The 26,836-nt window shown below is 42.8% G+C and overlaps 2 protein-coding genes across 4 annotated transcripts in view; one reads left to right on the top strand and one right to left on the bottom strand.

Annotated features, from left to right (window-relative positions):
* LOC115139826 (transmembrane protein 50B-like) overlaps positions 1-4,470 on the top strand; it is a 20,492-nt gene extending 16,022 nt beyond the window's left edge. For both annotated transcript variants that reach the window (XM_065009863.1, XM_065009881.1), the window contains 2 exons: positions 1,033-1,090; positions 1,520-4,470. In XM_065009863.1, the coding sequence (XP_064865935.1) occupies positions 1,033-1,090; positions 1,520-1,565 (104 nt within the window). In that variant the 3' untranslated portion in view covers positions 1,566-4,470. The remainder of the gene's footprint in view (positions 1-1,032; positions 1,091-1,519) is intronic.
* Positions 4,471-4,598: 128 nt separating this feature from the next.
* On the bottom strand, positions 4,599-9,822 carry LOC115106434 (uncharacterized). Of its 2 annotated transcripts, none has more exons than XM_029629301.2 (5): positions 9,184-9,822; positions 8,370-8,764; positions 8,001-8,139; positions 7,715-7,869; positions 4,599-5,625 (listed from the first exon to the last, which is right to left on the bottom strand). In XM_029629301.2, exons 2-5 carry the CDS (start codon positions 8,544-8,546, stop codon positions 5,497-5,499), a joined length of 600 nt encoding a protein of 199 aa, XP_029485161.1. In that variant the 5' UTR covers positions 8,547-8,764; positions 9,184-9,822; the 3' UTR covers positions 4,599-5,496. The 2 variants fall into 2 exon arrangements, with proteins under 2 accessions (XP_029485161.1, XP_029485078.1); XM_029629218.2 differs by having other exon boundaries at positions 8,370-8,521; positions 9,184-9,821.
* Between the last annotated feature and the right edge of the window lie 17,014 nt (positions 9,823-26,836).

Below are 26,836 nucleotides of genomic sequence, written 5' to 3'. Positions count from 1 at the left end.
ATTGTTATTTTCAATGACGGCCTAGGAACAGTGGGTTAACTGCCTGTTCAGGGGCAGAACGACAGATTTGTACCTTGTCAGCTCAGGGGTTTGAACTAGCAACCTTCCGGTTACTAGCCCAACGCACTAACCACTAGGCTACCTTGCCGCCCCTTTTACAAAGCCCCTCAAAGTCCAGCCGGAATGACCTTTCTCCCTTTTCCTGACTTGTATGTGTCCAGAGAGGTGTAATTACTGGTTGGTTGGCAACAGTGCTCCTGACTCTCTAATTGCTGGTAGCGATGAGTCTTCCCCTGTATCTGATGCACTGATACACACAACACAACCTCATCATCCTGCCACAGATAGTGAGATAGAGCTGAAACCCATTTGCCCACATTCACTCTGGATGGTTGGTTTCAATCACCATGCCACTGACTCCTCTTTTACAGTCTCTCCCTTGTGCTCTGCAGCCCCCCACTTCTTCTCCCACTTCTTCTTCTCCCTCAGTATTCCACGTTAGCAACCACCGCCATCAGCCACCATATTTCCTGACTTCATCCTTTTCAGTAATTATTTCTGGTCACAGTCTTACACCTGAACAGTACAACCCTTCATTATCTCTCCTGTTCACCCTGTTGGGACTGGCTACAGAATAGAAAAGTCTCTCTCTCTCTCTCTCATTAATTCAGATGGTAGTGGTATGGGAGTATAGTCTATGTTTAGAGCTCATTACCTCCGTATTCCATATTGCTTTTAGTCAGGTTGGAGGAGGCTGAGATCCTCCCCTGCTCTTGATGAAATGGTTTGACTAGGAAGGTATTATCTGCTGGTTACGTCTTTTGAAGAATCCAAATAATAGTTTTCGGTAAGCCATGTGTATTTTTCTATCAGCCTGGGGTTGAAATGGGTTTCAGTAGTTGGTCTTTATGTGCTGCCCAGCTCTCTTCTTTTTTTCCCCAACGTCTTTCATTTTTATAATGTTCCTGCTGTGATGCGTTTTTATACTAATGGCCTTTTTCTCTTTCCTCCCTCCCCCCTTTTTCTTTGTAGAGAAAGACGTGTATCCAGGACTGGCAGTGTTCTTTCAGAATGCTTTGATATTTTTCAGGTAAGTACGCCGAAGACGTTGAGAAAAGTGTAGTTTGATGGACCTTGTCTGGTGTTATGTATCACTCTATTGTCAGACAAGAGGAAACCAGGAAATGAGAGTAACTAAGTGCCCTTTCATCAGGATACAGTTTTTTTGGTCCAGATCAGTAATATATGCCATTTAGCAGACGTTTTTTTTAATCCAAATCGACTTAGTCATGTTCATATATATATTTTTTTTTAACGTATGTGTGGTCCTGGGAATCGAACCCACTTACCTGGCGTTGCAAGAGCCGTGCTCTACCAACTAATCTACAGTGGACCACAAAAATGATTGTCCAAAACTATCATTCCACGATTACTGCATGTATATTATGGACAATTTGTGAAAGTACAATGTGAAAAGCTTACGTGTTTTTCTCTTTTTTCCCCCCTTTTTTTTTTATAGCACGCTGATCTACAAGTTTGGACGAACCGAGGATTTGTGGGCTTAGAGCTCTCTGCATAGTACATCCCTAACCCCATCTCCCCAACACACACACACACACTCACTGGGGTACTATTGTTGTTTTTTACCAGAGTCAAGGCCAACTGACTAATACTACTCAGCTCTCATCTACAATGTTCTACATATTGGCATATGTATTACCATTATACGCCTACCTATGGACATTGGAGTAATGTACTGTGTCAAACTAGCCTCTGCCGAGTATCTATTTGTTTTCCTCCGCTTATCATCCCATAACTGGGCCCTGAAGTTCAGCCATATTCACATACTTGACATTAGATTTATACTTTTGACTAAAACGGTTTTACAGTGTCGTAACACTATGTTGATAGACGGTGGGAAAATTCACACTTTGTCAAATGTAATCATGACATTTCTTTCATATTTATCCCCCCCATATTCCAGAGCACCTCTGAAGTATTATTGTGTTGCCCTCAAGTGATTCACCATCTCCCAAAGATTGTTTATTTATGTAAATACGTATATTGTAAGAGCTAGAGGCCTTCACCATCCAAAAAGTTTGGACCTAGGGATTTTCTACCCGGACCGGATATGCATAAATATTTTTTTAATATAGAGACCTGTTCCGTATAGACCTGGTCAGATCCAGACCCGGTCCGATCCGAGTGAGGGAAGCAGCAGAAAAGGCTACTTTATTAACTGGAGCTGATAAAGCGTGAGGGCGAGATATGTGCCGCTCTAGCAGGGGCCGTGCCTGCTGTGTGTTCGTGGCTACTGTGAGTGAGCGAGTGATGAGGTGGAGGAGCGAGAGAGACCACAGACCGCAACCAACCAAGCCGTCTCGCGCTATAGTAGACTAATAGCTGGTATATCTAGGTTATTTATCATCAAATATGATTACGTAGTACCTGTCTTGACTGCATCAAACCGGCTAATTGAGGCTGCGTGCTCTTTCTCGTCCTAAGCAGTTAAACTACAACTCCATTCAGAATATTAAGTAGCAGCCTACCTGTTGAGTCGAGGTCATTGTAGCTATCCTTCACCTTTTTAACTTTTAATTCCGTCATTTTAATTCCATCTTCCATTGATTAGATATCTCCTAACTTTTGCCACACGGAGGCTCTATGACTGTAGCCTATTGCCGCATTGATGACTTATGATTGGCCAACAACAACAAGCTTCACACGCCAATATTATGAAAAGCAAGAGCAGCAGCATAAATTATACAATTTCTTATTTTCTCTCTCCTGCAGCAGTCGCGTTCGGATCAGTACGGGTCCCACCGGTCAAGTCACTTAAAATTGACCATTAGATTCGACCCGTGATATTTAGAATTCTGGATGGTCCAGGGAACGGGTGTCTGGTATTTGGGTACAGGTGGAGACCTCTAAGAGCACATGTTATCACTGGGAACAAAGTTTTTTGATTGATCTGCTCTAAATTCTACTTTAGCAAGCTGTTATCTATCACTTTTATCACATGCACTGGATTATATCAAAGCGTTTATGGGAAGCCATATATATTTTAAGCAAAGCGTTTATGGGAAATTTGTCTGCTTCAAACTATGATCAGTTCCTGTTTGTTTGAAATGGGGTAGCTGTCGTTCTGTCTCAGGATTTGTCATTTTTGAAGTCTGTTTTTTTTTTTTTTGAGGTCCGAAGCATTTTTTCTATTGTCGTTCCATTCAGAAAGTGACAAAGTATCTTTATATGAACAAAGGTAACCTTGTAACGGTCGTCGTTATCATAGCAAAGTTCCCTTCGCCCATTTAAACAATGTTTCTGTTTTCTACATATCGAGTTCCCATCCAAAATAGCACTAGTTTAGGTACAGTGAGATCCTGCATCTGAATCCAATACTATTATGTATACTACACTACTACCCCACAGATTGTGCTATAGCGGGCCTATCCTGCATCTTAAAAATGCTTAAGTAGATAAACAAGGGGTATGAGCATGATGTCACAATAGCAATTTGCATCAGCCAGCCCAAAGCATGCTGGGGCGTATCAGCTCCGTAATAACCATTTGCGCCAATATTCAAGCCAATAGCTGAAGAAAAGGGTCAAGCATGTATGGTAGTAGACAGGTGGCTCCTTTTTCTAGTGTTGCTATCGACTACCTCATCCCTTTTGTGTGATAGCTGTTCCATTTAGCAGCCATGGTAGTAAGACAGCCCTGGTTCTCACCCTCTTCACCTGTTTAAAAAAAAATACATGTCAATCTGAAGCAATCTGTGCTAGCTATGTATTTTTAGTAAGGGAATACATTTGGAAGGCATTATTATAAGGATTTGGCGTCAGGTCAGTGTTGAGCTAGAGGTGGATGAATATGGCTGATCGAGGTCCGTAAACTGGAGCTCGGTAGCTGGAGATAATGTTTTTGTCTGGTGGTGAGTAGTTGACCAGATACGGGCTGAAATCAACTTCCTCTAGCTGGAGGAAGTTGATAAAAAAAAAAACTCAGTCCCCAATGTAGCTAAAATTAACAGAAGGAAATTTAGGTGTGAAATCCTTATGGATAAATTATTTTTGAGTAGCATTGACAGATGCAGCGTGATTGGTTGGTTCTTGACCTCCAAGAGAAGTAAACACAGATGACTTTTGACTTATCCGAAATTTCCATGTCGTCTGCTAAGCATCCAATGCTAATGACATGAATCTGTCGATCTGGATGTGACTGAGCTACAACCAGTGAATGAGAGGTCATTATGAAGTGTTTCAATGGGTTATATATATGCTATTATACCCCCCAAAAATAACCACTTTCAATTTGTGAAAAGGGGAAGTGTTACGGGGTACTGATTCATCAAGCGTTTTGTAGTAGTTCTCTGTCCTTGATCATTGACTTCCTCTGTTCAAATTTAACGGCAGACGTGGAGTAAGTGGTCACATAATCTGCTTCAATAAAATAAACATTTTTAAATGTCAAGTTTGGATGTTTCATGCTATGTTGAATTGCGTCTTGGAAGAGTATGTATGTTGATGAATGTGGTTGCGTTATTCTAGTCTACATTTGCTTGTTCATGCTAGAAAACAGGAAGAGAAATTGAGGCAACATATCAAAATGGCTGTGTTCATTTAAACCCTGTATCAAATAATTTGTGGGTCAAAGCCCTGGCACTTTCACATCAATGTAGAATATTCATTTTTAGAGTCAAAAACAAAAGTCAATGTAACACACACACTTTTCCAATTTCACCTTGACTTGAACAGTTTTAGCATAAAGTAATACAACAAAAAAATTAATACATTCAATCAATATAATGATAGAGGTAAATTTTCATATAAAGTGCAAGCATAGATAAGTCTCAAGAACTTGTCCTATGTCTGTTTTAATACATTTTAATACAGCCCCTCAGCCAACTTTTGACCATGTATACCTCACTGTAATTTCATTGATTAGTCAATTACAATATGTGCCTTAACCTTGCTACTTTACTAGTACTTGTCTAATATGTTCAGTAAAAAAAAAAACTGAAGAAATAGTGTGATATACACAGTTGAACATAGTAATCCCATTACTATACAGCCAAAATGTTACATGAAAGTCCTGGCCCAAGGACGCATGTCAAATGTCTTTTTAATAAAGTGGTTCTGTCTTAAGCTGGATGACCCGATGACACGTTATTATCAAACGAATCATTACTGGGTCTAATTAGCGAGCCATATGCACCTGTCTCTGTCCTCTGCAGCAGAGCATACTAACATGCCAAGAGAAGTTCCCAGATTCTTGTCAAATAGTTATGATCAAACGCAATGTTTGTAGCTGATGCAAGCAAGGGCTTCAGAGTGTAAACAGTCATAGGCCTACTACAGTTCATCTACTGACACTATCAAGTTCATCTTAAAATCCCAGTGAGTGTGAAAGGCTCATGTCTTGTCTGAAGTCACAGGATCAATGGATCACGGGTAATGACCTAAAGGGCCAGAGGATGACTCCAGTTCAGTAGGTGAATTAGTCCTGTTCTCTGTCAGACTGGTCCTCTACACAGCAGGCGATGGAGATGAGATCGTGGCTTTCTTCACAGGCCCTGGTTGTTCTTGTGATGGACAGGGCTTGCTGGGGGAAGTCCCCTGATAGGTACTGGAAAATGAACCAATCATGAAAGTTGTTAGCGTTTAGCCCAGGAGATGTAAGCTACTTTAAAGACTCAATCATGGACACTCACTGACAGTTGTGGCTGCTTCGTGTGATGTATTGTTGCCTCTACCTTCTTTCCCTTTGTGCTGTTCTCTGTGCCCAATAATAATTGTACCATGTTTTGTGCTGCTATGATGTTGTGTTGCTACCATGTTGTCATGTGTTGCTACCATGCTGTGTTCTCATGTGTTGCTGCCATGCTATGTTGTCTTAGGTCTCTCATGTAGTGTTGTGGTGTCTCTCTTGTCGTGATGTGTGTTTTGTCATATATTTTTTAAATCCAAGTCCCCATCCCCGCAGAAGGCCTTTGCCTTCTGGTAGGCCGTCTTTGTAAATAAGAATTTGTTCTGAACTGACTTGCCTAGTTAAATAGGAGGGGAAAAAAACTTGTACATCAAGGTGCCTCACACTACAGAAACAGGAGACAGGCTCCTGCCCTATGGGACATTCTGGCTCGGACAAGGTAATATATTTTATTTAAGCAGGGGAGTTCCATTTAATAGGTGTCTCACACTAAATAATAGGTGTTAGAGGGGAATGAAAGAATATTGAGATATTAAACTCAGCAGAAAAAACTGTCTGCCATGTTTTTTCAATGAACCATAAACAATTAATGTACATGCACCTGTGGAACGGTCGTTAAGACACTAACAGCTTACAGACAGTAGGCAATTAAGGTCACAGTTATGAAAACTTAGGACACTAAAGAGGCCTTTCTACTGACTGACAAAACACCAAAAGAAAGATGCCCAGGGTCCCTGCTCATCTGCGTGAACGTGCCTTAGGCATGCTGCAAGGAGGCATAAGGACTGCAGATGTGGCCAGGGCAATAAATTGCAATGTCTGTACTGTGAGACGCCTAAGACAACGCTACAGGGAGACAGGATAGACAGCTGATCGTCCTCGCAGTGGCAGACCACGTGTAACAACACCTGCACAGGATCGGTACATCCGAACATCACACCTGCGGGACAGGTACAGGATGGCAACAAAAACTGACAAAAAGTTTCACCAGGAACGCACAATCCCTCCATCAGCGCTCAGACTGTCCGCAATAAGCTGAGAGAGGCTGGACTGAGGGCTTGTAGGCCTGTTGTAAGGCAGGTCCTCACCAGACAACACCGGCAACAACGTTGCCTATGGGCACAAATCCACCGTTGCTGGACCAGTCAGGACTGGCAAAAAAAGTGCTCTACACTGACGAGTCGTGATTTTGTCTCACCAGGGTTGATGGTCGGATTCGCATTTATCGTCTAAGGAATAACCGTTACACCGAGGCCTGCACTCTGGAGCGGGATCAATTAGGTGGTGGTGGGTCCGTCATGGTCTGGGGCAGTATGTCACAGCATCATTGGACTGAGCTTGTTGTCATTGCAGGCCATCTCAATGCTGTGCGTTACAGGGAAGACATCCTCCTCCCTCATGTGGTGCCCTTCCTGCAGGCTCATCCTGACATGACCCTCCAGCATGACAATGCCACCAGCCATACTGCTCGTTCTGTGCGGGATTTCCTGCAAGACAGGAATGTCAGTGTTCTGCCATGGCCAGCGAAGAGCCCGGATCTCAATCCCATTGAGCACGTCTGGGACCTGTTGGATCAGAGGGTGAGGGCTAGGGCAATTACCCCCAGAAATGTCCGGGAACTTGCAGGTACCTTTGTGGAAGATTGGGGTAACATCTCACAGCAAGAACAGGCAAATCTGGTGCAGTCCATGAGGAGGAGATGCACTGCAGTACTTAATGCAGCTAGTGGCCACACCAGATACTGACTGTTAGTTTTGATTTTGACCCATTTGTTCAGGGACACATTATTCCATTTCTATTAGTCACATGTCTGTGGAACTTGTTCAGTTTATGTCTCAGTTGTTGAATCTCATTTTGTTCATACAAATATTTACACATGTTAAGTTTGCTGAAAATAAACGCAGTTGACAGTGAGAGGACATATCTTTTTTAGCTGCGTTTACATATACCCTGATGACCAGATCCTGTTATCACATGAAACATTTAGTTTCACAGGACATAGACATACCTCACGATAGTGGTCTGGTAGCTGTAGTGGGGGTTGAAGGAATTGTTTAATTTTCTCATGGTGCCTGTAGATGAACGCAAGGCCCACTACCAAGAATCCCAACAGGATGGTAAGGGTCACACTGATAGCCACAATCCTAATATGCCTTGTCCTTTCTGTACAGGAACATAAAGAAAGAACAAGAGAGAAAGGTGGCATGATTAGTTACTAGGTGAAGTGTTAACAGAGGATAAGATTATGGTAACGGCAAATTAATTCGTACAAAGAAAAACTGGTTGAGCTTCACCTGACTCTGGGATGGATACACACTGTAGGGGGCTAGAGGTTCCAAAGGGGTTGTGGTAACAGACATAGTGGACCTGTACACAGTACCTCCCCCCAATCTCCAGACCTCGGAGGGTCTCAGGGGATTTGGAGACATACTCCTGGTAAAAGAAGAGTAGAGAAAGGCACATCAACTCATCTCTGACCACACATATCACCTTACAGCAGTGGTTGTCACCAAACCTAGCCCCTACAGAGATGCAGGGTGAGCGGGCTTTTTGTTCCAGCACTAAAATACCAAATATCCTGCCAAATAATTGCCAAGACCTTGGATGAATTAGGTGTTTCGGTGCTGTGTTGGATAAAAGGCCTGGCTACCCATGCCACTCACTTTGAGCTTCTCCCCCTCTCTACCGTAGTTGACCACGTAATGACAATGGTCCCCATGTTCCTCCCAAAGACAGTTTTTCCCAATGTTGACCATCAGGAATCCTGCCTGGGGTTTGATCTGGACTACAGGGCTGCAGGAATCAGCTGGGTGGGCTAGAGAGAGGGGTGGTGAAAACATGAGTTTAAATACAGTTGGTCAAGCTTTCTAACCAAACCACACTTCTTCCAGTGTGCTGGCCTTCTGATGTAGCAGAGAATGCCTTGGACATGAAATAAAGCAGGTCAGCTCCAATTGTATCAAGTTTATCAGGAGTGAAGTGAACTGATCCGTTCCCATGGCTACAGGCTCAGATGGCTCCGGAGGTGCTGTTCCCTTCCCGGAACCCAGACACGCACCTACCAAGAAACCCAACAGGATGGTAACGGATCAGTTGTTTGATAGACCCACAGGCCTATGTTCATCAGTGCCTGTGTCAGTGTCTCTGGTCACATGATCAGGAAAAGTGGCATAACGTTATGTGATATGTTCTGACCTGTAATTCACCATCCTTGCTAAAAATGTGCCTTTAACACAAGAAAAATGATCCCATCTCCTCAAAACAGTATTGCAGTGTTGGTATTGTCTGCTACGTGAAGTCTAATACATCCAGGAATGTCTATTGGCATTTATAGCTAGTAAAATAACATTTTCATGATTTTATGATAGATAAGGAAGTCATAGCCCGCTTACTAGCTACTCACAAATAAGAGTAGCCTAGCCTTCAAATCGAAAATAAAGACTGAGGAATAATCCAAGGGAGAGAAAAGTATTTTACCTTGTTTGATGACTTGACAGAGTGCCCAAAACGACAAAACACATTTCAGACACATTTTACTCGATCAGTGAGCTATATGCGACGGCAACATAACCTTATACATCACTACATTGTGACTAGCATTATAGCGAAACCTACGTGCAATTGAGAAAAACTATGTTCACGTCACTTCAACACAGCTACGACCGGGAAGCGGTGTTGCCAAGTCCAGGGAAACTCTAGGGCTAGACCAATAACCCCGGAAAACACGCCACAAAGCCTGAAAAATCCCCCCCCAAAATAGTTTGGCAGCATTGGGAGTTTCCAGGTTCATCCATGAAACCCTTTTCCTTAACGTTATCTAGCTAATTAAGAAGGAATGTCTACGCCATTTTTAAAGAAGTACAATTCGGTTTTCCATCGAAATAATATTTTTTTAAAGTTTAAGAATATTTCGAAAGAGAAAAGATAAATCGACCTTATTAAACTCTCCAGATCATTTTCCATCAATGGATATCGATGTAACTTGTTTTGACTGCTATGATTAAACAATAAGGCCCAATGAGGTGTGGTATATGGCCAATACACCACGGCCAAGGGCTGTTCTTTCAACATGTACCACAAACCCCTGTGGAGCCTTATTGCTATAAACTGGTTAACAATGTAATTAGAATAGTAAAAAGTGATTCCCATAGTACACAGTCTGCTATTCAACCATTTCCTTTTACTGTTCTAATTACGTTGGTAACCAGTTTATAATAGCAATAACGCATAATATATGCGTAAGAACCGCCCTTGGCTGTATATTGGCCATATACCACAACCCCTCGTGACTTATTGCTTATTAAATGAATAAAAAGTTGTGCATCTGCATAACTATAGATAAATCCAACGGGAGAGTCTGAGTGATAAAAGTTGGACAGAAGATCTCAAAAAACGAACGGCTATTTTCTGGCAGTTGTGCCTTCATTATGTGCCAGATTTTAAGACTACAAACCATAATAAATTGCCTATTTTCGAGATTGACTTGTTATTTCAATAGGCATAGGCTACTGACTAAAATTGCAATTAAACTTTGCCATGGTTTGCTGAGCTAGATGCAGGTAGCCTGTAGCCCCTGAAGGCCAACATCTAATTTAATGGAAAAGTCCAATATTAAACTGACATTTAAATGTGGAGAAGGATACATTCGCGATAGAGCTGTGATCGTGATCACAATCGATAACTTCCCATTTAATTAACTAAACATGGCTATTAACAATTGCATAATAACACAAGGCTACAACAACAAAAAATGAGTTATAGGCAAGTTATTAAATTCGTTTGCCAGCTACAGGTAGGCAACAAGTGGCACAAATTGATTTGCAATGACTCCGGTGATATCATCAATTCAGAATATCTATTGTACTGTATCAAATGGTAGGCTACAGTAGCCTACAATGGCATATAAATTAATAGCCCACTTGATGGCCAACAGATGCAAATGTAGCCTATCATTCTCCACATTTAATGTCATTTGCATTGTGAACTTTTTCCCATAACAGAAGCACGCGAGGGAGTTCCATAACTTCCATAGCGCTCCAGAACCTAAAACTAGACCCTAGAACTGAGCATGAGTAAAACCCTTCGCTTGATACGGTATCCATAAGAAAGGTAGACGTTTACTTCAAACCACCTCTGAGCGAATTTATCTAAAGAGATCTAGTGCGCCTAAAGCCATTTTCCAATGCCTTGTCTCAGATATATCAGTTCTAGCGCGTTAATATGTTTTATGGAAAAAGGGTGTCTCGACCAATCTAAATAGCCGACCTACAACTGGTAAAACGTTGTCACGTTGTGCGCGCGATGTGTTCTGGCTCCTTGACTCAGCTGCCTCTGTTTCAGCACTCTCAACCAGTGCTCTCAACGCACCCACCTCTCTTGCCCTCCCCAACATTCATTCACTCACCCAGTCACTCAGTAACCTCTCTGGCCCTCCCCAACATTCATTCACTCACCCAGTCACTCAGTAACAACATGCTCACTGCATAAAAGTCGGCAGCAGATCAGTTAAATATATATATACACTACTGTTCAAAAGTTTGGGGACACTTAGAAATGTCCTTGTTTTCCATGAAAACATACATGAATATGAATAGGAAATATAGTCAAGACGTTGACAAGGCTATAAATAATGATTTTGAATTGGAATAATAATTGTGTCCTTCAAACTTTGTTTTTGTCAAAGAATCCTCAATTTGCAGCAATTACAACCTTGCAGACTTTAGGCATCCTAGTTGTCAATTTGTTGAGATAATCTGAAGAGATTTCACCCCATGCTTCCTGAAGCACCTCCCACAAATTGAATTGGCTTGATGGGCACTTCTTACATACTATATGGTCAAGCTGCTCCCACAACAGCTCAATAGGCTTGAGATCCGGTGACTGTGCTGGCTACTCCATTATAGACAGAATACCAGCTGACTGTTTCTTCCCAAATAGGTATTGCATAGTTTGTAGCTGTGCTTTGGGTCGTTGTCCTGTTGTAGGAGGAAATTGGCTCCAATTAAGTGCCGTCCACAGGGTATGGCATGGCGTTACAAAATGGAGTGATAGCCTTCCTTCTTCAAGGTCCCCTTTTCCCTGTACAAATCTCCCACTTCCCACTATCACCACCAAAGCACCCCCAGACCATCGCATTGTCTCCACTATGCTTGACAGATGGTGTCAAGCACTCCTCCAGCATCTTTTCATTTTTTCTGCGTATCACGAATGTTCTTCTTTGTGATCTGAACACTTCAAATTTAGATTAGTCTGTCCATAACACTTTTTCTCTCTGTCCAGTGCCTGTATTCTATTGCCCATCTTAATCTTTTCTTTTTATTGGCCAGTCTGAGATATGGCTTTTTCTTTGCAACTGTGTCTAGAAGGCCAGTCGCCTCTTCACTGTTGACGTTGAGACTGGTGTTTTGCGGGTACTATTTAATGAAGCTGCCAGTTGAGGACTTGTGAGGCATCTGTTTCTCAAACTAAACTAGACTAATGTACTTAGTTGTGCTTAGTTGTGCAACGTGGCCTCCCACTCCTCTTTCTATTCTGGTTAGGGCCAGTTTGCGCTGTTCTGTGGAGGGAGTAGTACACAGCCTTGTATGAGATCTTCAGTTTCTTGGCAATATCTCGCATGGAATAGCCTTCATTTCTCAGAACAATAATAGACTGACGAGTTTCAGAAGAAAGTTATATGTTTCTGGCCATTTTGAGCCTGTAATCGATCCCACAAATGCTGATGCTCCAGATACTCAACTACTCTAAAGAAGGCCAGTTTCCTTGCTTCTTTAAGCAGGACTACAGTTTTCAGCTGTGCTAACATAATTGCAAAAGGGTTTTCTAATGATCAATTAGACTTTTCAAATGATACATTTGGATTATCTAACACAACGTGCCATTAGAACACAGGAGTAATGGGTATTCGTTTGACTAGTGCAATTTATCACTTTCGCTATAAACGCAACTACGAAAACTTACGCAGCAGGCTAGGATAATTAACATAGCCGGTTAGGAGACTGGGTTAAGGTTAGGAAAAGAGAGGGTTAGGGGAAATGCTCTCCTAACTTATGGAAAGGTACTTTGTTTAGAGCAAGATTTCAAGTATGGGTAAATGCAAACAGAAGTGTCTGAAAGTGGGCGTGTCAACAGAAGTAGAAGGCTCAACATCCATAGGCGGTACACCAGCACTCTGTAATTGGTTAGCAGGTTTTGAACGTGTTGTTTTTAGTTTCTTAACATGTTTTTATTGGAAAGTTACCGACCATGTGAGACAAGACTTGGAGAGCTAAAAGGCACTATGTTCTTGATAGAGAATCATACTGTGTCATTTGAATATTAACAAAACACAGAATGAACACCTCACTTATAGCCTAATTATTAAAATAAAATTCATTTTGACATCAGTTATTAGTCTTTTACCAGTTTTTCATTTATTACAAATAATGATAATTATAATTACTGTTGTGTAATTGGGCAGCAAACACCCTACCGGTTTTTCATTTACCAATAAATCTATGATTATTATAGCATCTATTTGATATTATCATAGCATCTATTTGACGATCATCAGATGATGACAATAAACTTGTGTTTGGCTCAATATAATATAATTTAATCGGTATTCTCATGAAAACGAACAGCACAAGTAATGATAGATGGACTCTCAAAATCACTCATAAATGTTTAGCCTGGTTAGATGGTTTCCAACGTGAAAAGCATTCAAACTTGTCATGTAGGACAATAATGAAAGAGAATGAAATTATGAAAGAGGGCATTTTAATATGAGATATTCATCTAACAAGGTACACCTCAAACAGAATGGCATTTGGAGTATACATGAGGAGGTACTGTAGATGTTGACTTGGAGGGGTGTCATGATGTTATGTCAGTGTTATCATCCTGACTAAACCAGTTGCACATTACAAGCATCTACGCCTAATCTGAATCCTAAAGGAACCCACCGCTCTTCACAGACCTCTTTTTGTACACTTGACATTTCTGCCAATACAATGTACAAATTCTATCTTGGCATCATGACAATAATGAAAGCCAGAAAGAAATCATGAAAGAGGCCTTCTGTGCGATGTTTCTTGCATTACCATGACTGATCAAAACTTGTTTTCTCATGGGTCTCTCTTGTCCCTATGTGGCAGACATAAAGTGAGAAAAATGTTTCGAACATCGAATCCCTGTATCGAATCGCAATACATATCGTATCGGTACCTAAATATTGTGACATGATATTGTGAGGTCCCTGGTGATTCTTAGAATAATTTTAATTTTTTTAATTTTTAATTTTACCTTTATTTAACCAGGCAAGTAGTCAGTTAAGAACACATTCTTATTAATGTCTTGACTCCCCCCTTTCTGGTTTGTCAAACTTTATTCCCACGTACACATTTTTAGAAGCAACTGCTGTAAAAGATGGTTGTTGTTGTTGTTGTTGTGTGTGTGTGTGTGTGAGGCACATAGCCAAAATATTAAAATAAAGGTAATTTTGACATTAGTTAAGTCTACCCGTTTTTCATTTATTACAAATAATTATGATTACTGTTGTATAATTGGGGAGCAAACACCCTACCTGTTTTTCATTTATACAAATAATTATGATTACTGTTGTATAATTGGGGAGCAAACACCCTACCTGTTTTTCATTTATACAAATAATTATGATTACTGTTGTATAATTGGGCAGCAAACACCCTACCTGTTTTTCATTGACCAATAAATCTATGTTTGATTATTATAACTCATGGCACCTATTTGACGATCATCTGATGATTACAAGAAACTTGTGTTTGGCTCAATATAATTACTCTTGTAGAATTGGACAGCAAACCAGCTTAGAATGGATAGTATTTAAGGACTGACAAGGGTTAACAATAAAATCCACCACTAATAGGACTCCCACCAGAAAACAACAACAGACGATGGCAAATAAACTTAATGACTTTTACATTATTTCTCTGCCAAGTGTGTTGAAGGGATCGCCCCCTTTAAAAAAAAAAGTTCACCTAAATTACATACCCAAATCTAACTGCCTGTAGCTCAGGCCCTGAACCAAGGATATGCATATTCTTGGTACCATTTGAAAGGAAACACTTTGAAGTTTGTGGAAATGTGAATTGAATGTAGGAGAATATAACACAATAGATCTGGTATAAGAAAATACAAACAAAATTACCGCCATTTGTTTTCTACCACCAAAAATAGAAAATAAAAATATAGGACAAAACAGACATCATGACAAGAGAGACACCACAACACTACATAAAGAGAGACCTAAGACAACAACATAGCATGGCAGCAACACATGACAACAACATGGTAGCAACATAACATGGCAGCAGCACAACACATGGTACAAACATTATTGGGCACAGACAACAGCACAAAGGTCAAGATAGAGACAACAATGCATCACGCGAAGCAGTCACAACTGCCAGTAAGACTGTCCATGATCGAGTCTTTGAATGAAGAGCTGGAGATAAAACTGTCCAGTTTGAGTGTTTTTTTGCAGCTTGTTCCTGTCGCTAGCTGCAGCGAATTGAAAAGAGGAGTGACCCAGGGATGTGTGTGCTTTTTGGGACCTTTAACAGAATGTGACTGGCAGAAAGGGTGTTGTATGTAGAGGATGAGGGCTGCAGTAGGTATCTCAGATAGGGGGGACTGAGGTCTAAGAGGGTTTTATAAATAAACATCAACAGTGGGTCTTGCGACGGGTATACAGAGATGACTAGTTTACAGAGGAGTATAGGATGCAGTGATGTGTCCTATAAGGAGCATTGGTGGCAAATCTGATGGTCGAATGGTGAAGAACATCTAGCCGTTCGAGAGCAACCTTACCTGCCGGTCCATAAATGACGTCTCCGTAATCTAGCATGGGTAGGATGGTCATCTGAATCAGGGTTAGTTTGGCAGCTGGGGTGAAAGAGGAGCGATTACGATAGAGGAAACCAAATCTAGATTTAACTTTAGCCTGCAGCTTTGATATGTGCTGAGAGAAGGACAGTGTACCGTCTAGCCATACTCCCAAGTACTTGTATGAGGTGACTACCACAAGCTCTAAACCCTCAGGAGGTAGTAATGACACCGGAGAGGAGAGGGGCATTCTTCTTACCAAACCACATGACCTTTGTTTTGGAAGTGTTCAGAACCAGCCCATACAATTGCAATCATCAGAAAACTATCATCAGAAATGAAGCAATATCAATCAGAAAATGGGGCGCCCCTGACCCACTAGTTGGTCAGAAAGTTCAAATCTTCGTTTCATATCGTGGTGTAGCTGTACTGTACAGACAATGACACAATAACGCAAGATCACAATTCCAGCATGGCCGACAACCACAACTCCCTTGCCCGCTATAGGAAGTTAAATGGTAATTCATAAACAATAAGTGAGCATTGCATTTGCAGCTCCTAAATTAATAAAAACATTTAAAGGGTCATTTTAAACGTGATCTCTGAACGAGCTCCGGCAACTCGTGGCCCAGCTGGCTTTTCTGACACTGACACAGCTTTACTGGCATTGCTAGGCTGCGGTTACGTTGCTAGCCTGTGGGCGAATCGCAGATCTTCACGGGGGTGTTCCAGTTGATCTTCATTGCTTCATAATCTCTGGGTGTATTACAACGGATAGATAACATACCAGATTAACATAATTGGTTCAGATTATTTAAAGATTTATTGGCATCTACTTGTATTCAACTTGTCAACCAGTTAGTTAGGTGCACTAGATAAGGGTCTGAACAAAATCCTCCCATTCAAACCCAGAATCCTGTACTGGATTTCTCCAGACTTCTAAAACAAGATTTGGAAGGATGGCCACGCAAGGCTAGTGTTGAACAGATCACCTAGCCACATACTGGTGGTGTTCCTGCCTGATTACGTTGAAGACGTTGCATTGCACCAACCAATGGTTGTGCGCCACGCCATCGACTGTCGGGCATTACATTCCTATATCATATGATGTGGTTAGCTGATATGTTAAACACCTATCCAAGCTTTGTGAGATCTGGCAGCTGTTTGCAATGTAGTCAGGCAGGAATGGCACCCATGTGATATAGTGGAGCGGTGTAGCAATCTAATGCCCGACTGCCAATGGCGTGGCATGCACATGACGTGCTATGCAACTATTGGTTGATACAATGCATTATCTGACAATTTGGTCAGGGCCTGGAACATGACCCTCAACTAGTTGAATCAGATATATTAGGTTAAGGTTGGACTGAATACTAACAGGATGGTAGATCTCCAGGAAGAGAGGTAGGTAGATCTGTTGACATCTATGTAAGTACAAGGTCGTGTTTATTGGTGCGGACCGTAGCAGAATTTCCTTTTTCAATGTAAAACTAAAAACAAGCGTTTCTTATAGGACAAGTTCAGGTAGTCCCTTGCAGTTTCAGTCCATTTTCATTCTGTTTGGTGCCTATTGAATACGACCCTGTACTGCCTCCAACCAAGTCCCAGGCTTTTGTGGGCTCACTGCCCCACAGCGGCTCATTTGCACTTCTATAGTTTCAGTTTTGTTTTTGTGTAGAGAGCAGTCTCACTAATTGGTCGTTGACCAATGGCCGACCAAGATTCTACTTTATGAATTCAGAAAGACTGCCACTGCTCACAGGAAAGATCAAAAGCAATGATGTGTCGTGGTCTCCCATTTCATCTGTGTGTAGTGTCTTTAGATTGGTCTGTTACGCTGGTCGCAGCAAGACTCTTTACTGCCACACAATCAGAGTTGGTGGCAATTGCTTTTGGTACAGCATGATAGAAAAAAAACTCTCACAAGGGTTGAGTTTGAATTTATTAGTAGACAAGTAGAACATTTTAGGGCACAGTGTGAATTGCATTGACTCTTGAATTACAAGAGACAATATAATATAGAACAGTAAAAATACATTAAAAAACTGACATTATACAGCTGTGCCAGGAAAATAACCTCTCCCTCAATGTCAACAAAACAAAAGAGCTGATAGTGGACTTCAGGAGACAGCAGAGGGAGCACGCCTCCATCCACATCGACGAGACCGCAGTGGAGAAGTGAAAAGCTTCAAGTTCCTCTGCGTACACATCACTGACAATCTAAAATGGTCCACCCTCATAGACAGTGTGGTGAAGAAGGCGCAACAGCGCCTCTTCAACCTCAGGAGGCTGAAGAAATTTGTCTTGGCCCCTAAGACCCTCACAAACTTTTACAGATGCACAATTGAGAGCATCCTGACGGGCTGTATCACCGCCTGGTACGGCAGCTGCACCACCCACAACTGCAGGGCTCTCCAGAGGATGGTGCGGTCTGCCAAACGCATCACCGGGGACACACTGCCAGTCCTCCATTCCACCTTCAGCACCCAATGTCACAGGAAAGCCAAAAAGATCATCAAGGACATCAACCACCAGAGCCACGGCCTGTTCACTCCGCTATCATCCAGAAGGCGAGGTCAGTACAGGTGCATCAAAACTGGGGCCTAGAGACTGGAAAACAGCTTCTATCTCAAGGCCATCAGACTGTTAAATAGCCATTCCACCTTCAGCACCCAATGTCACAGGAAAGCCAAAAAGATCATCAAGGACATCAACCACCAGAGCCACGGCCTGTTCACTCCGCTATCATCCAGAAGGCGAGGTCAGTACAGGTGCATCAAAACTGGGGCCTAGAGACTGGAAAACAGCTTCTATCTCAAGGCCATCAGACTGTTAAATAGCCATCACTACCCAGTACCCTGAACTTAGTGACTTTCACTAGTCGACTACTACCCGGTTACTCAACCCTGCACCTTAGAGGCTGCTGCCCTATGTACATATCATGGAATCACTGGTTACTTTAATGTTTACATACTGTTTTACTAATTTCATATGTATACACTGTATTCTAGTCAATGCCACTCCGACAATGCGCATCCTAATATTTATAGATTTCTTAATTCCATTCTTTTGCTTCTAGATTTGTGTGTATTGTTAGCTGCTATAGCACTGTTGCGAAACAAACAAACATTTCGCTACACTCGCAATAACATCTGCTAAATATGTGTATGCAACCAATACAAATTGATTTGAATATATCATAGACTCATGTAGACGTTACATGTATCTCTACCAGTATAGAGTCTTTTTATTTTTTATTTCACCAAGTTATCATTTACAACTGCGACCTGGTCAAGATAACGCAAAGCAGTGCGACACAAATAACAACAGAGTTAAACATGGAATAAACAAGCGTACAGTCAATAACACAATAGAAAAAAGTCTATATACAATGTGGGCAAATGGCGTGAGGAGGTAAGGCAATAAATAGGCCATAGTAGCAAAGTCATTACAATTTAGCAAATTAACACTGGAGTGATAGATGTGCAGATGATGATGTGCAAAGTCTGATAGCATAATGTAGGAAATATTGAGAATGGCTTTGTCCCAGCAGGTAGAACTGAGAAGATGTCAACTGTCAGTGCTCTCTGAGTGTAACGGCTGTTGGAAGGAAATGACCTCTATGGCCAGGGCGTGACGCTGAGTGGAGGGAGGTCGTGAAAGGGGTGCGATGGATCACTCATGTCTTTGAGGAGTAAAATGATGGCTTCCTATCTACATGGCATTAAAGTCACCATCCACGACCAAACGACGTGAGGGTAGAGCTGGGGAGCAGAGGGGGCAAAATAACTCGCTCAAGCTCTTTCTCTAACTCTTTGGTGCAACTGACAAGCTGAACATCACCATACTCCAGCACAGCATACTTGGGTACATGAGCCTTTGTAATATGTATATCAGCACCATGTCACCAGGTCAAATTCCTGGTACATGTATATGTTCTTGGTTAAGCTTGTTCTGATTTTACAGCCCATTGTTAGACAATGATTTGGAAACAGAAGCAAAATCAACATTACAATTACCACACAGTAACATGACAATAGTGTACCGCATCAGCCGACATATCATGGAAACAACCTCACTAGTAAGTCCTAGCAATAATCAGTGGAGTAGGTTCTTAGTGTGTTAATGGCTAAAGGCACAAAGCTTATACTGTAACATGCCTTACTGCGTCCTGGATGTGAATAATGTGAAGTCAGTATCATCTACTATGGGGTTTACCTTGCGTGTCATCTTGTATTATGCCTTAGTGATTTCTTAGCTGATTATGGCCCACTTCTCATATGAAGTCTGTGGTAAGTATACTGATCCATATATGACACTGGAGTAGGATATGTCTTAAGTGTCCTTCTGTTCTTAGGACAAAGAAGATCGTACATTTTTCCTGATCAAAGACAGGTTTTGAAAGCCTTATTTGACCAGGGAATGACCCGGAGAGGGTCGCCTCTGCTGGCTGAGGCAGCCACCTGAAATGGACTGTCAGAGAGTGTGGTGGAGGTGAGGGTCATTAATGTTCTGTTTTATTTTCTGTGAACACAAGAAATGGTTCTGTCTTTTTGTAATATCTACCTGGGTTCTGGGCAAAACATTTGGTTTTGGACTACTTCCTGTGGCCTTACTGATGATTCCCCTTTTATATAAGAAATTAATTGAAAGCATCCTAACATGCTTCCTTGTGTGGTATGGTTCGGCAGGGTCAAGTCTCAAAGCATCCCATCACTCTACAAATGAAGAACCATCCATAAATCCAAACAATTTTACTAAGACACACCCACTGTATGACCAGTACTAACGGCTGCTGTCAGGTCGAAGGTTAAAAACCCCACTCTGTAGAACAAACAGGGCACACAAGTCATTCATATCAACCAGCATCAGGTTCCTAAATCCAGGATGACTAAACCGTAACCCACCACTTTCAGTATACTTTCTGTGATAGTTATGTTGTATTTAAGTGAAGTGTTGAATGTCCTGTGATGTGTTACGTGTGCCATTATTCCCAAAACAAATGCCGCTATGGAACAAGGAAGTTTTCCTTCATCCATTGTTGTCGGGCTATTGGATTCAATATAGATCATTCGTTGTATAGAAGGGCTCCTTTTTCAATCATCTGCAAGATAAAAAGCTGAGTTGGTGGAGCAATATTTTTGTCTAACCTTTTAATAAAGTATTACGTACAATTACAATGTGATGCAGTATTCTTTACTATTGTGTTGTCTTCCTAATGTTTCCTCTAGAATTGGTTAGGGAATGAAAGAAGAAAATTGGCCCAGGGTCAAGCTGTCCCTCATAAAACGAAGCTCTACAAAACTGTTTGTCAGCTTACAAACTGTTTATGAGAGACCACCATAAAGCAAAAAAGTTTGTGCAGGTTTGGCACTTTTTTGGTATTTTACCCCCTTTTTCAATCTTGTCTCATCGCTACAACACCCCAACGGGCTCGGGAGGTGAATGTCAAGTCATGCATCCTCCAAAACATGACCCGCCAAACAGCGCTTTTTAACACCCGCCTGCTTAAGCCAGCCGCACCAATGTGTCGGAGGAAACACCCTTCAACTGACGACCGAGGTCAACTTGCAAAAGCCCGGCCCACCACAAGGAGTAAAGGAGTAAAGCCCCCCCGGCTAAACCCTCCCCTAACCCGGACGACACTGGGCAAATTGTGCGCCGCCCTATGGGCCTCCAGATCACAGCCGGTTGTGATACAACCTGGGACCGAACCTAGGTCTGTAGTGACACCTCTAGCAGTGCAGCGCCACCCGGGAGGTCAGGTGTGGCTTTATTTACCTGTTAAATTGCAAAAGCAAGGCGGGCATTCAAGTATTGTGGACTGTATGCATTTCTCAGTCAGTGTGTCTTTGCTGTAGGTTAATTATTATATTTAGATGAATTATCACAGGGTTTCCCTTCAGAACTTTTGGGGTGTAACAACAAATTCTCAAGTCTACTGTCTCCATCTGACACATATTTTTTACATTGTTTCAACAAGTAAATGTTATGTTGTTGTAATGCCCTGATAGAATAGATAAATAAAACAATAGATAGATAAAACAATGTCACTGATATTGTCATGTTTTCTGTTGTATGTCAGGAGTTATGGAAGGTACACAGGGCAAATGGCAGGCATTACCACCTGACACAAAACCCCATTACAGTGAGGAGGCAGGCAAACTACTGGCAGGAGATCAGGAGTTGAAAGAGAACCTGAAGGCATTAAAAGTCTAAGTTTACTGACAATATATAGGGTCACAATAGTACAGTGCCTTGCGAAAGTATTCGGCCCTCTTGAACTTTGCGACCTTTTGCCACATTTCAGGCTTCAAACATAAAGAATTAAAACTGTATTTTTTTTGTGAAGAATCAACAACAAGTGGGACACAATCATGAAGTGGAACGACATTTATTGGATATTTCAAACTTTTTTTAACAAATCAAAAACTGAAATATTGGGCGTGCAAAATTATTCAGCCCCCTTAAGTTAATACTTTGTAACGCCACCTTTTGCTACGATTACAGCTGTAAGTCGCTTGGGGTATGTCTCTATCAGTTTTGCACATCGAGAGACTGACATTTTTTCCCATTCCTCCTTGCAAAACAGCTCGAGCTCAGTGAGGTTGGATGGAGAGCATTTGTGAACAGCAGTTTTCAGTTCTTTCCACAGATTCTCGATTGAATTCAGGTCTGGACTTTGACTTGGCCATTCTAACACCTGGATATGTTTATTTTTGAACCATTCCATTGTAGATTTTGCTTTATGTTTTGGATCATTGTCTTGTTGGAAGACATCTCCTTCCCAGTCTCAGGTCTTTTGCAGACTCCATCAGGTTTTCTTCCAGAATGGTCCTGTATTTGGCTCCATCCATCTTCCCATCAATTTTAACCATCTTCCCTGTCCCTGCTGAAGAAAAGCAGGCCCAAACCATGATGCTGCCACCACCATGTTTGACAGTGGGGATGGTGTGTTCAGGGTGATGAGCTGTGTTGCTTTTACGCCAAACATAACGTTTTGCATTGTTGCCAAAAAGTTCAATTTTGGTTTCATCTGACCAGAGCACCTTCTTCCACATGTTTGGTGTGTCTCCCAGGTGGCTCGTGGCAAACTTTAAACAACACTTTTTATGGATATCTTTAAGAAATGGCTTTCTTCTTGCCACTCTTCCATAAAGGCCAGATTTGTGCAATATACGACTGATTGTTGTCCTATGGACAGAGTCTCCCACCTCAGCTGTAGATCTCTGCAGTTCATCCAGAGTGATGACGGGCCTCTTGGCTGCATCTCTGATCAGTCTTCTCCTTGTATGAGCTGAAAGTTTAGAAGGACGGCCAGGTCTTGGTAGATTTGCAGTGGTCTGATACTCCTTCCATTTCAATATTATCGCTTGCACAGTGCTCCTTGGGATGTTTAAAGCTTGGGAAATCTTTTTGTATCCAAATCCGGCTTTAAACTTCTTCACAACAGTATCTCGGACCTGCCTGGTGTGTTCCTTGTTCTTCATGATGCTCTCTGCGCTTTTAACGGACCTCTGAGACTATCACAGTGCAGGTGCATTTATCCGGAGACTTGATTACACACAGGTGGATTGTATTTATCATCATTAGTCATTTAGGTCAACATTGGATCATTCAGAGATCCTCACTGAACTTCTGGAGAGAGTTTGCTGCACTGAAAGTAAAGGGGCTGAATAATTTTGCACGCCCAATTTTTCAGTTTTTGATTTGTTAAAGTTTGAAATATCCAATAAATGTCGTTCCACTTCATGATTGTGTCCCACTTGTTGTTGATTCTTCACAAAAAATACAGTTTTATATCTTTATGTTTGAAGCCTGAAATGTGGCAAAAGGTCGCAAAGTTCAAGGGGGCCGAATACTTTTGCAAGGCACTGTAAGTCATGACATTTTGAAACTTTTACCTCAAAAAAATAATGGATTTGCATTTGATAGTTGGAGTTAGATTTGAGATACAGATTTAAGATACAAAGAACAGGCATTTTTCTTATGGTTTGCAGTCTTTTCCTATAAATATTTTTAGATACTGTATTTGTTTTGACATTTAATTTATTATTTATCTTGTCTGTTTTTACATAATTTTTTGTTATCGAGTTGGAAGGTCATCTGGGAGGAGAAAGGAATTTGTTGAGGGCCAGGATGTGAGGGTGTTGGTGAATGGAGAGGTAGAGTCAGGCGCAGGACACAGAGATGAGTATAGTCCGACCTTTTACCCAAAAATGAAGAAATATTCCAACACAGAAAACAGAAAAATCAAAAGCACAAGAACACGAACCCACATGACAAACAATAACGCACAAAACAGAGAGGGAATCTAGAGGGTTTAATAAGGAACATAATTAATGTAATAGAAATCAGGTGTGTATAATGAAGACAAAACCAAATGAAAATGAAACATGGATAGGTAGCGACTAGAAAGCCGGTGACGTCGACCGCCACCCGAACAAGGAGAGGGACCAACTTCGGCGGAAGTCGTGACAGTACCACCCCTTGACGCGCGACTCCAGCAGCGCGCCGACACCAGGGCGATCTGGATGGAGGCGGTGAAATTCCTGCAGTAATGATGGATCTAGGATGTCCTCCACCGGCACCCAGCATCTGTCCTCCGGACCATACCCCTCCTACCCCACGCGGTACTGAAGGGCTCTCGCCCGACGTCTTGAGTCCATAATGGCTCGCACAGTATATGCCCCCCCCCCCCCGATGTCCAGAGGGGGCAGAGGAACCTCCCGCACCTCAGACTGCTGGAGCGGACCAGCCCCCACAGGCCTGAGGAAAGACACATGGAACGAGGGTTTAATAAGGTAATCAGGGGGAAGTTGTAATCTATAACAAATCTTGTTCAATCTCCTCAGGACTTTAAATGGCCCCACAAACCGCGGACCCGACTTCCGGCAGGGCAAGCGAAGGTGCAGGTTTCGGGTCAAGAGCCAGACCCAGTCCCCCGGTGCATACACCGGGGCCTCACTGCGGTAGCGGTCGGCACTCGCCTTCTGCCGCCTGATGGCCCGTTGTAGACGCACATGAGCAGCGTCCCATGTCGCCTCCGAGTGCCGAAACCATTCATCCACCGCAGGAGCCTCGATCTGGCTCTGATGCCACGGTGCCAGGACTGGCTGATAACCTAACACACACTGGAAGGGGGATAGGTTAGTGGAAGAGTGGCGAAGGGAGTTTTGGGCCATCTCCGCCCAGGGGATGAAAACCAACCACTCCCCCTGCCGGTCCTGGCAATAGGACCGCAGAAACCTACCCACATCCTGGTTGACTCTCTCCACCTGCCCGTTACTCTCGAGGTGAAAACCTGATGTGAGGCTGACCGAGACCCCCAGGCGTTCCATAAACGCCCTCCATACTTTAGACGTGAATTGGGGACCCCGATCAGAAACTATATCCTCAGGCACCCTGTAGTGCCGGAATACGTGGGTGAACAGGACCTCTGCAGTCTGTAGAGCCGCAGGGAGACCGGGCAAAGGAAGAAGACGGCAGGACTTAGAAAACCGATCCACAACGACCAGGATCGTGGTATTACCCAGTGACGGGGGAAGATCCGTCACGAAATCCACCGATAGGTGTGACCACGGTCGTTGTGGAACGGGAAAAGGCTGTAATTTCCATCTGGGTAGGTGTCTACGTGCCTTGCACTGTGCGCACACCGAGCAGGAGGAAACATAAACCCTCACGTCCTTAGCTAAAGTGGGCCACCAGTACTTCCCAGCAAGACAGCGCACTGTCCGACCGATGCCAGGATGACTTGAGGAGGGTGATGTATGGGCAGATCAACAGATCAAACGATCGCGGACATCAAACAGAACGTTCCCGACGCCCAACTGGACACTGTGGGGGAGTAGGATCCATACGTGATGCCCACTCGATGTCCGCGTCCACCTCCCATACCACCGGTGCAACAAGGCAAGAAGCTGGAATTATGGGAGTGGGATCCGCGGACCTATCCTCAGTGTCATACATCCGGGACAGTGCGTCTGCCTTAACGTTCTGGGAACCTGGTCTGTAGGATAGAGTGAAAACAAAGCGGGTGAAAAACATGGCCCACCTCGCCTGGCGAGGATTCAGTCTCCTAGCTGCCCGAATGTACTCCAGATTGTGGTGGTCAGTCCAAATGAGAAAAGGGTGTCAAGCCCCCTCAAGCCAATGTCTCCACGCCTTCAGAGCCCTGACAACAGCCAACAGCTCCCGGTCACCCACATCATAGTTTCGCTCCGCCAGGCTGAGCCTCTTCGAAAAGAAAGCACAGGGTCGGAGCTTTAGTGGCGTACCTGAGCGCTGAAACAGCACAGCCCCTATCCCAGCCTCGGACGCATCCACCTCAACTATGAACTCTAAGGAGGGATCAGGATGAGCCAGCAAGGGACCCGAGGTAAACAGAGTCTTCAGTTGACTAAAAGCCCTGTCTGCCCTAGCTGACCACTGCAGCCGCACCGGTCCCCCCTTCAGCAAGGAGGTAATGGGAGCCGCTACCTGACCGAAACCCTGGATAAACCTCCGTTAGTAGTTGGCAAACCCTAAAAACCGCTGCACCTCCTTTACCGTGGTTGGAGTCGGCCAATTACACACGGCTGAAATGCAGTAATTCTCCATCTCTACCCCTGACGCGGAAATGCGGTACCCTAGGAAAGAGCTGGACTGTTGGAAGAACAGACAGCGATCCATGGCTGTACCCAGACTCTGTAATATGGTCGCATGCTGCTGAACACGCTCCTCCATTGGGAGAGGAGGGCTGGCTGTACCTGCTGACTCCATTTGAAGGTTATTCTGTGAGGGTTATTCTGTGAGGGTGTTGGTGAATAGAGAAAGGTAGAGTCAGGCGCAGGACACAGAGATGAGTATAGTCCGACAGTTTACTCAAAAATGAAGAATAATATTCCAACACGGAAAACACAAAAATCCAAAGCACAAGAACACGAACCCACATGATAAACAACAACGCACAAAACAGAGAGGGAAGCCAGAGGGTTAAATTTGGAACATAATTAATGTAATAGAAATCAGGTGTGTACAATGAAGACAAAACCAAACGAAAATGAAACATGGATCGGTAGCGACTAGAAAGCCGGTGACGTCGACCGCCGAACGCCGCCCGAACAAGGAGAGGGACCAACTTCGGCGGAAGTCGTGACACAGGATCTGATCACAAAGTTTTCTGTACAATTTTCTAGTACACCATTTTTAAAAAATTAATCAGACTTGATTTTCCCTTGCAAAAAATGTATCAACCCCAGACAGAAATGTAAATGTATTATAATCTACATAACAATTCACATTACCT

This window comes from Oncorhynchus nerka, linkage group LG1 (assembly GCF_034236695.1).
Source record: "Oncorhynchus nerka isolate Pitt River linkage group LG1, Oner_Uvic_2.0, whole genome shotgun sequence".
Classification (NCBI taxonomy): domain Eukaryota; kingdom Metazoa; phylum Chordata; class Actinopteri; order Salmoniformes; family Salmonidae; genus Oncorhynchus; species Oncorhynchus nerka.
This window is presented reverse-complemented; position numbering and strand designations above follow the sequence as displayed.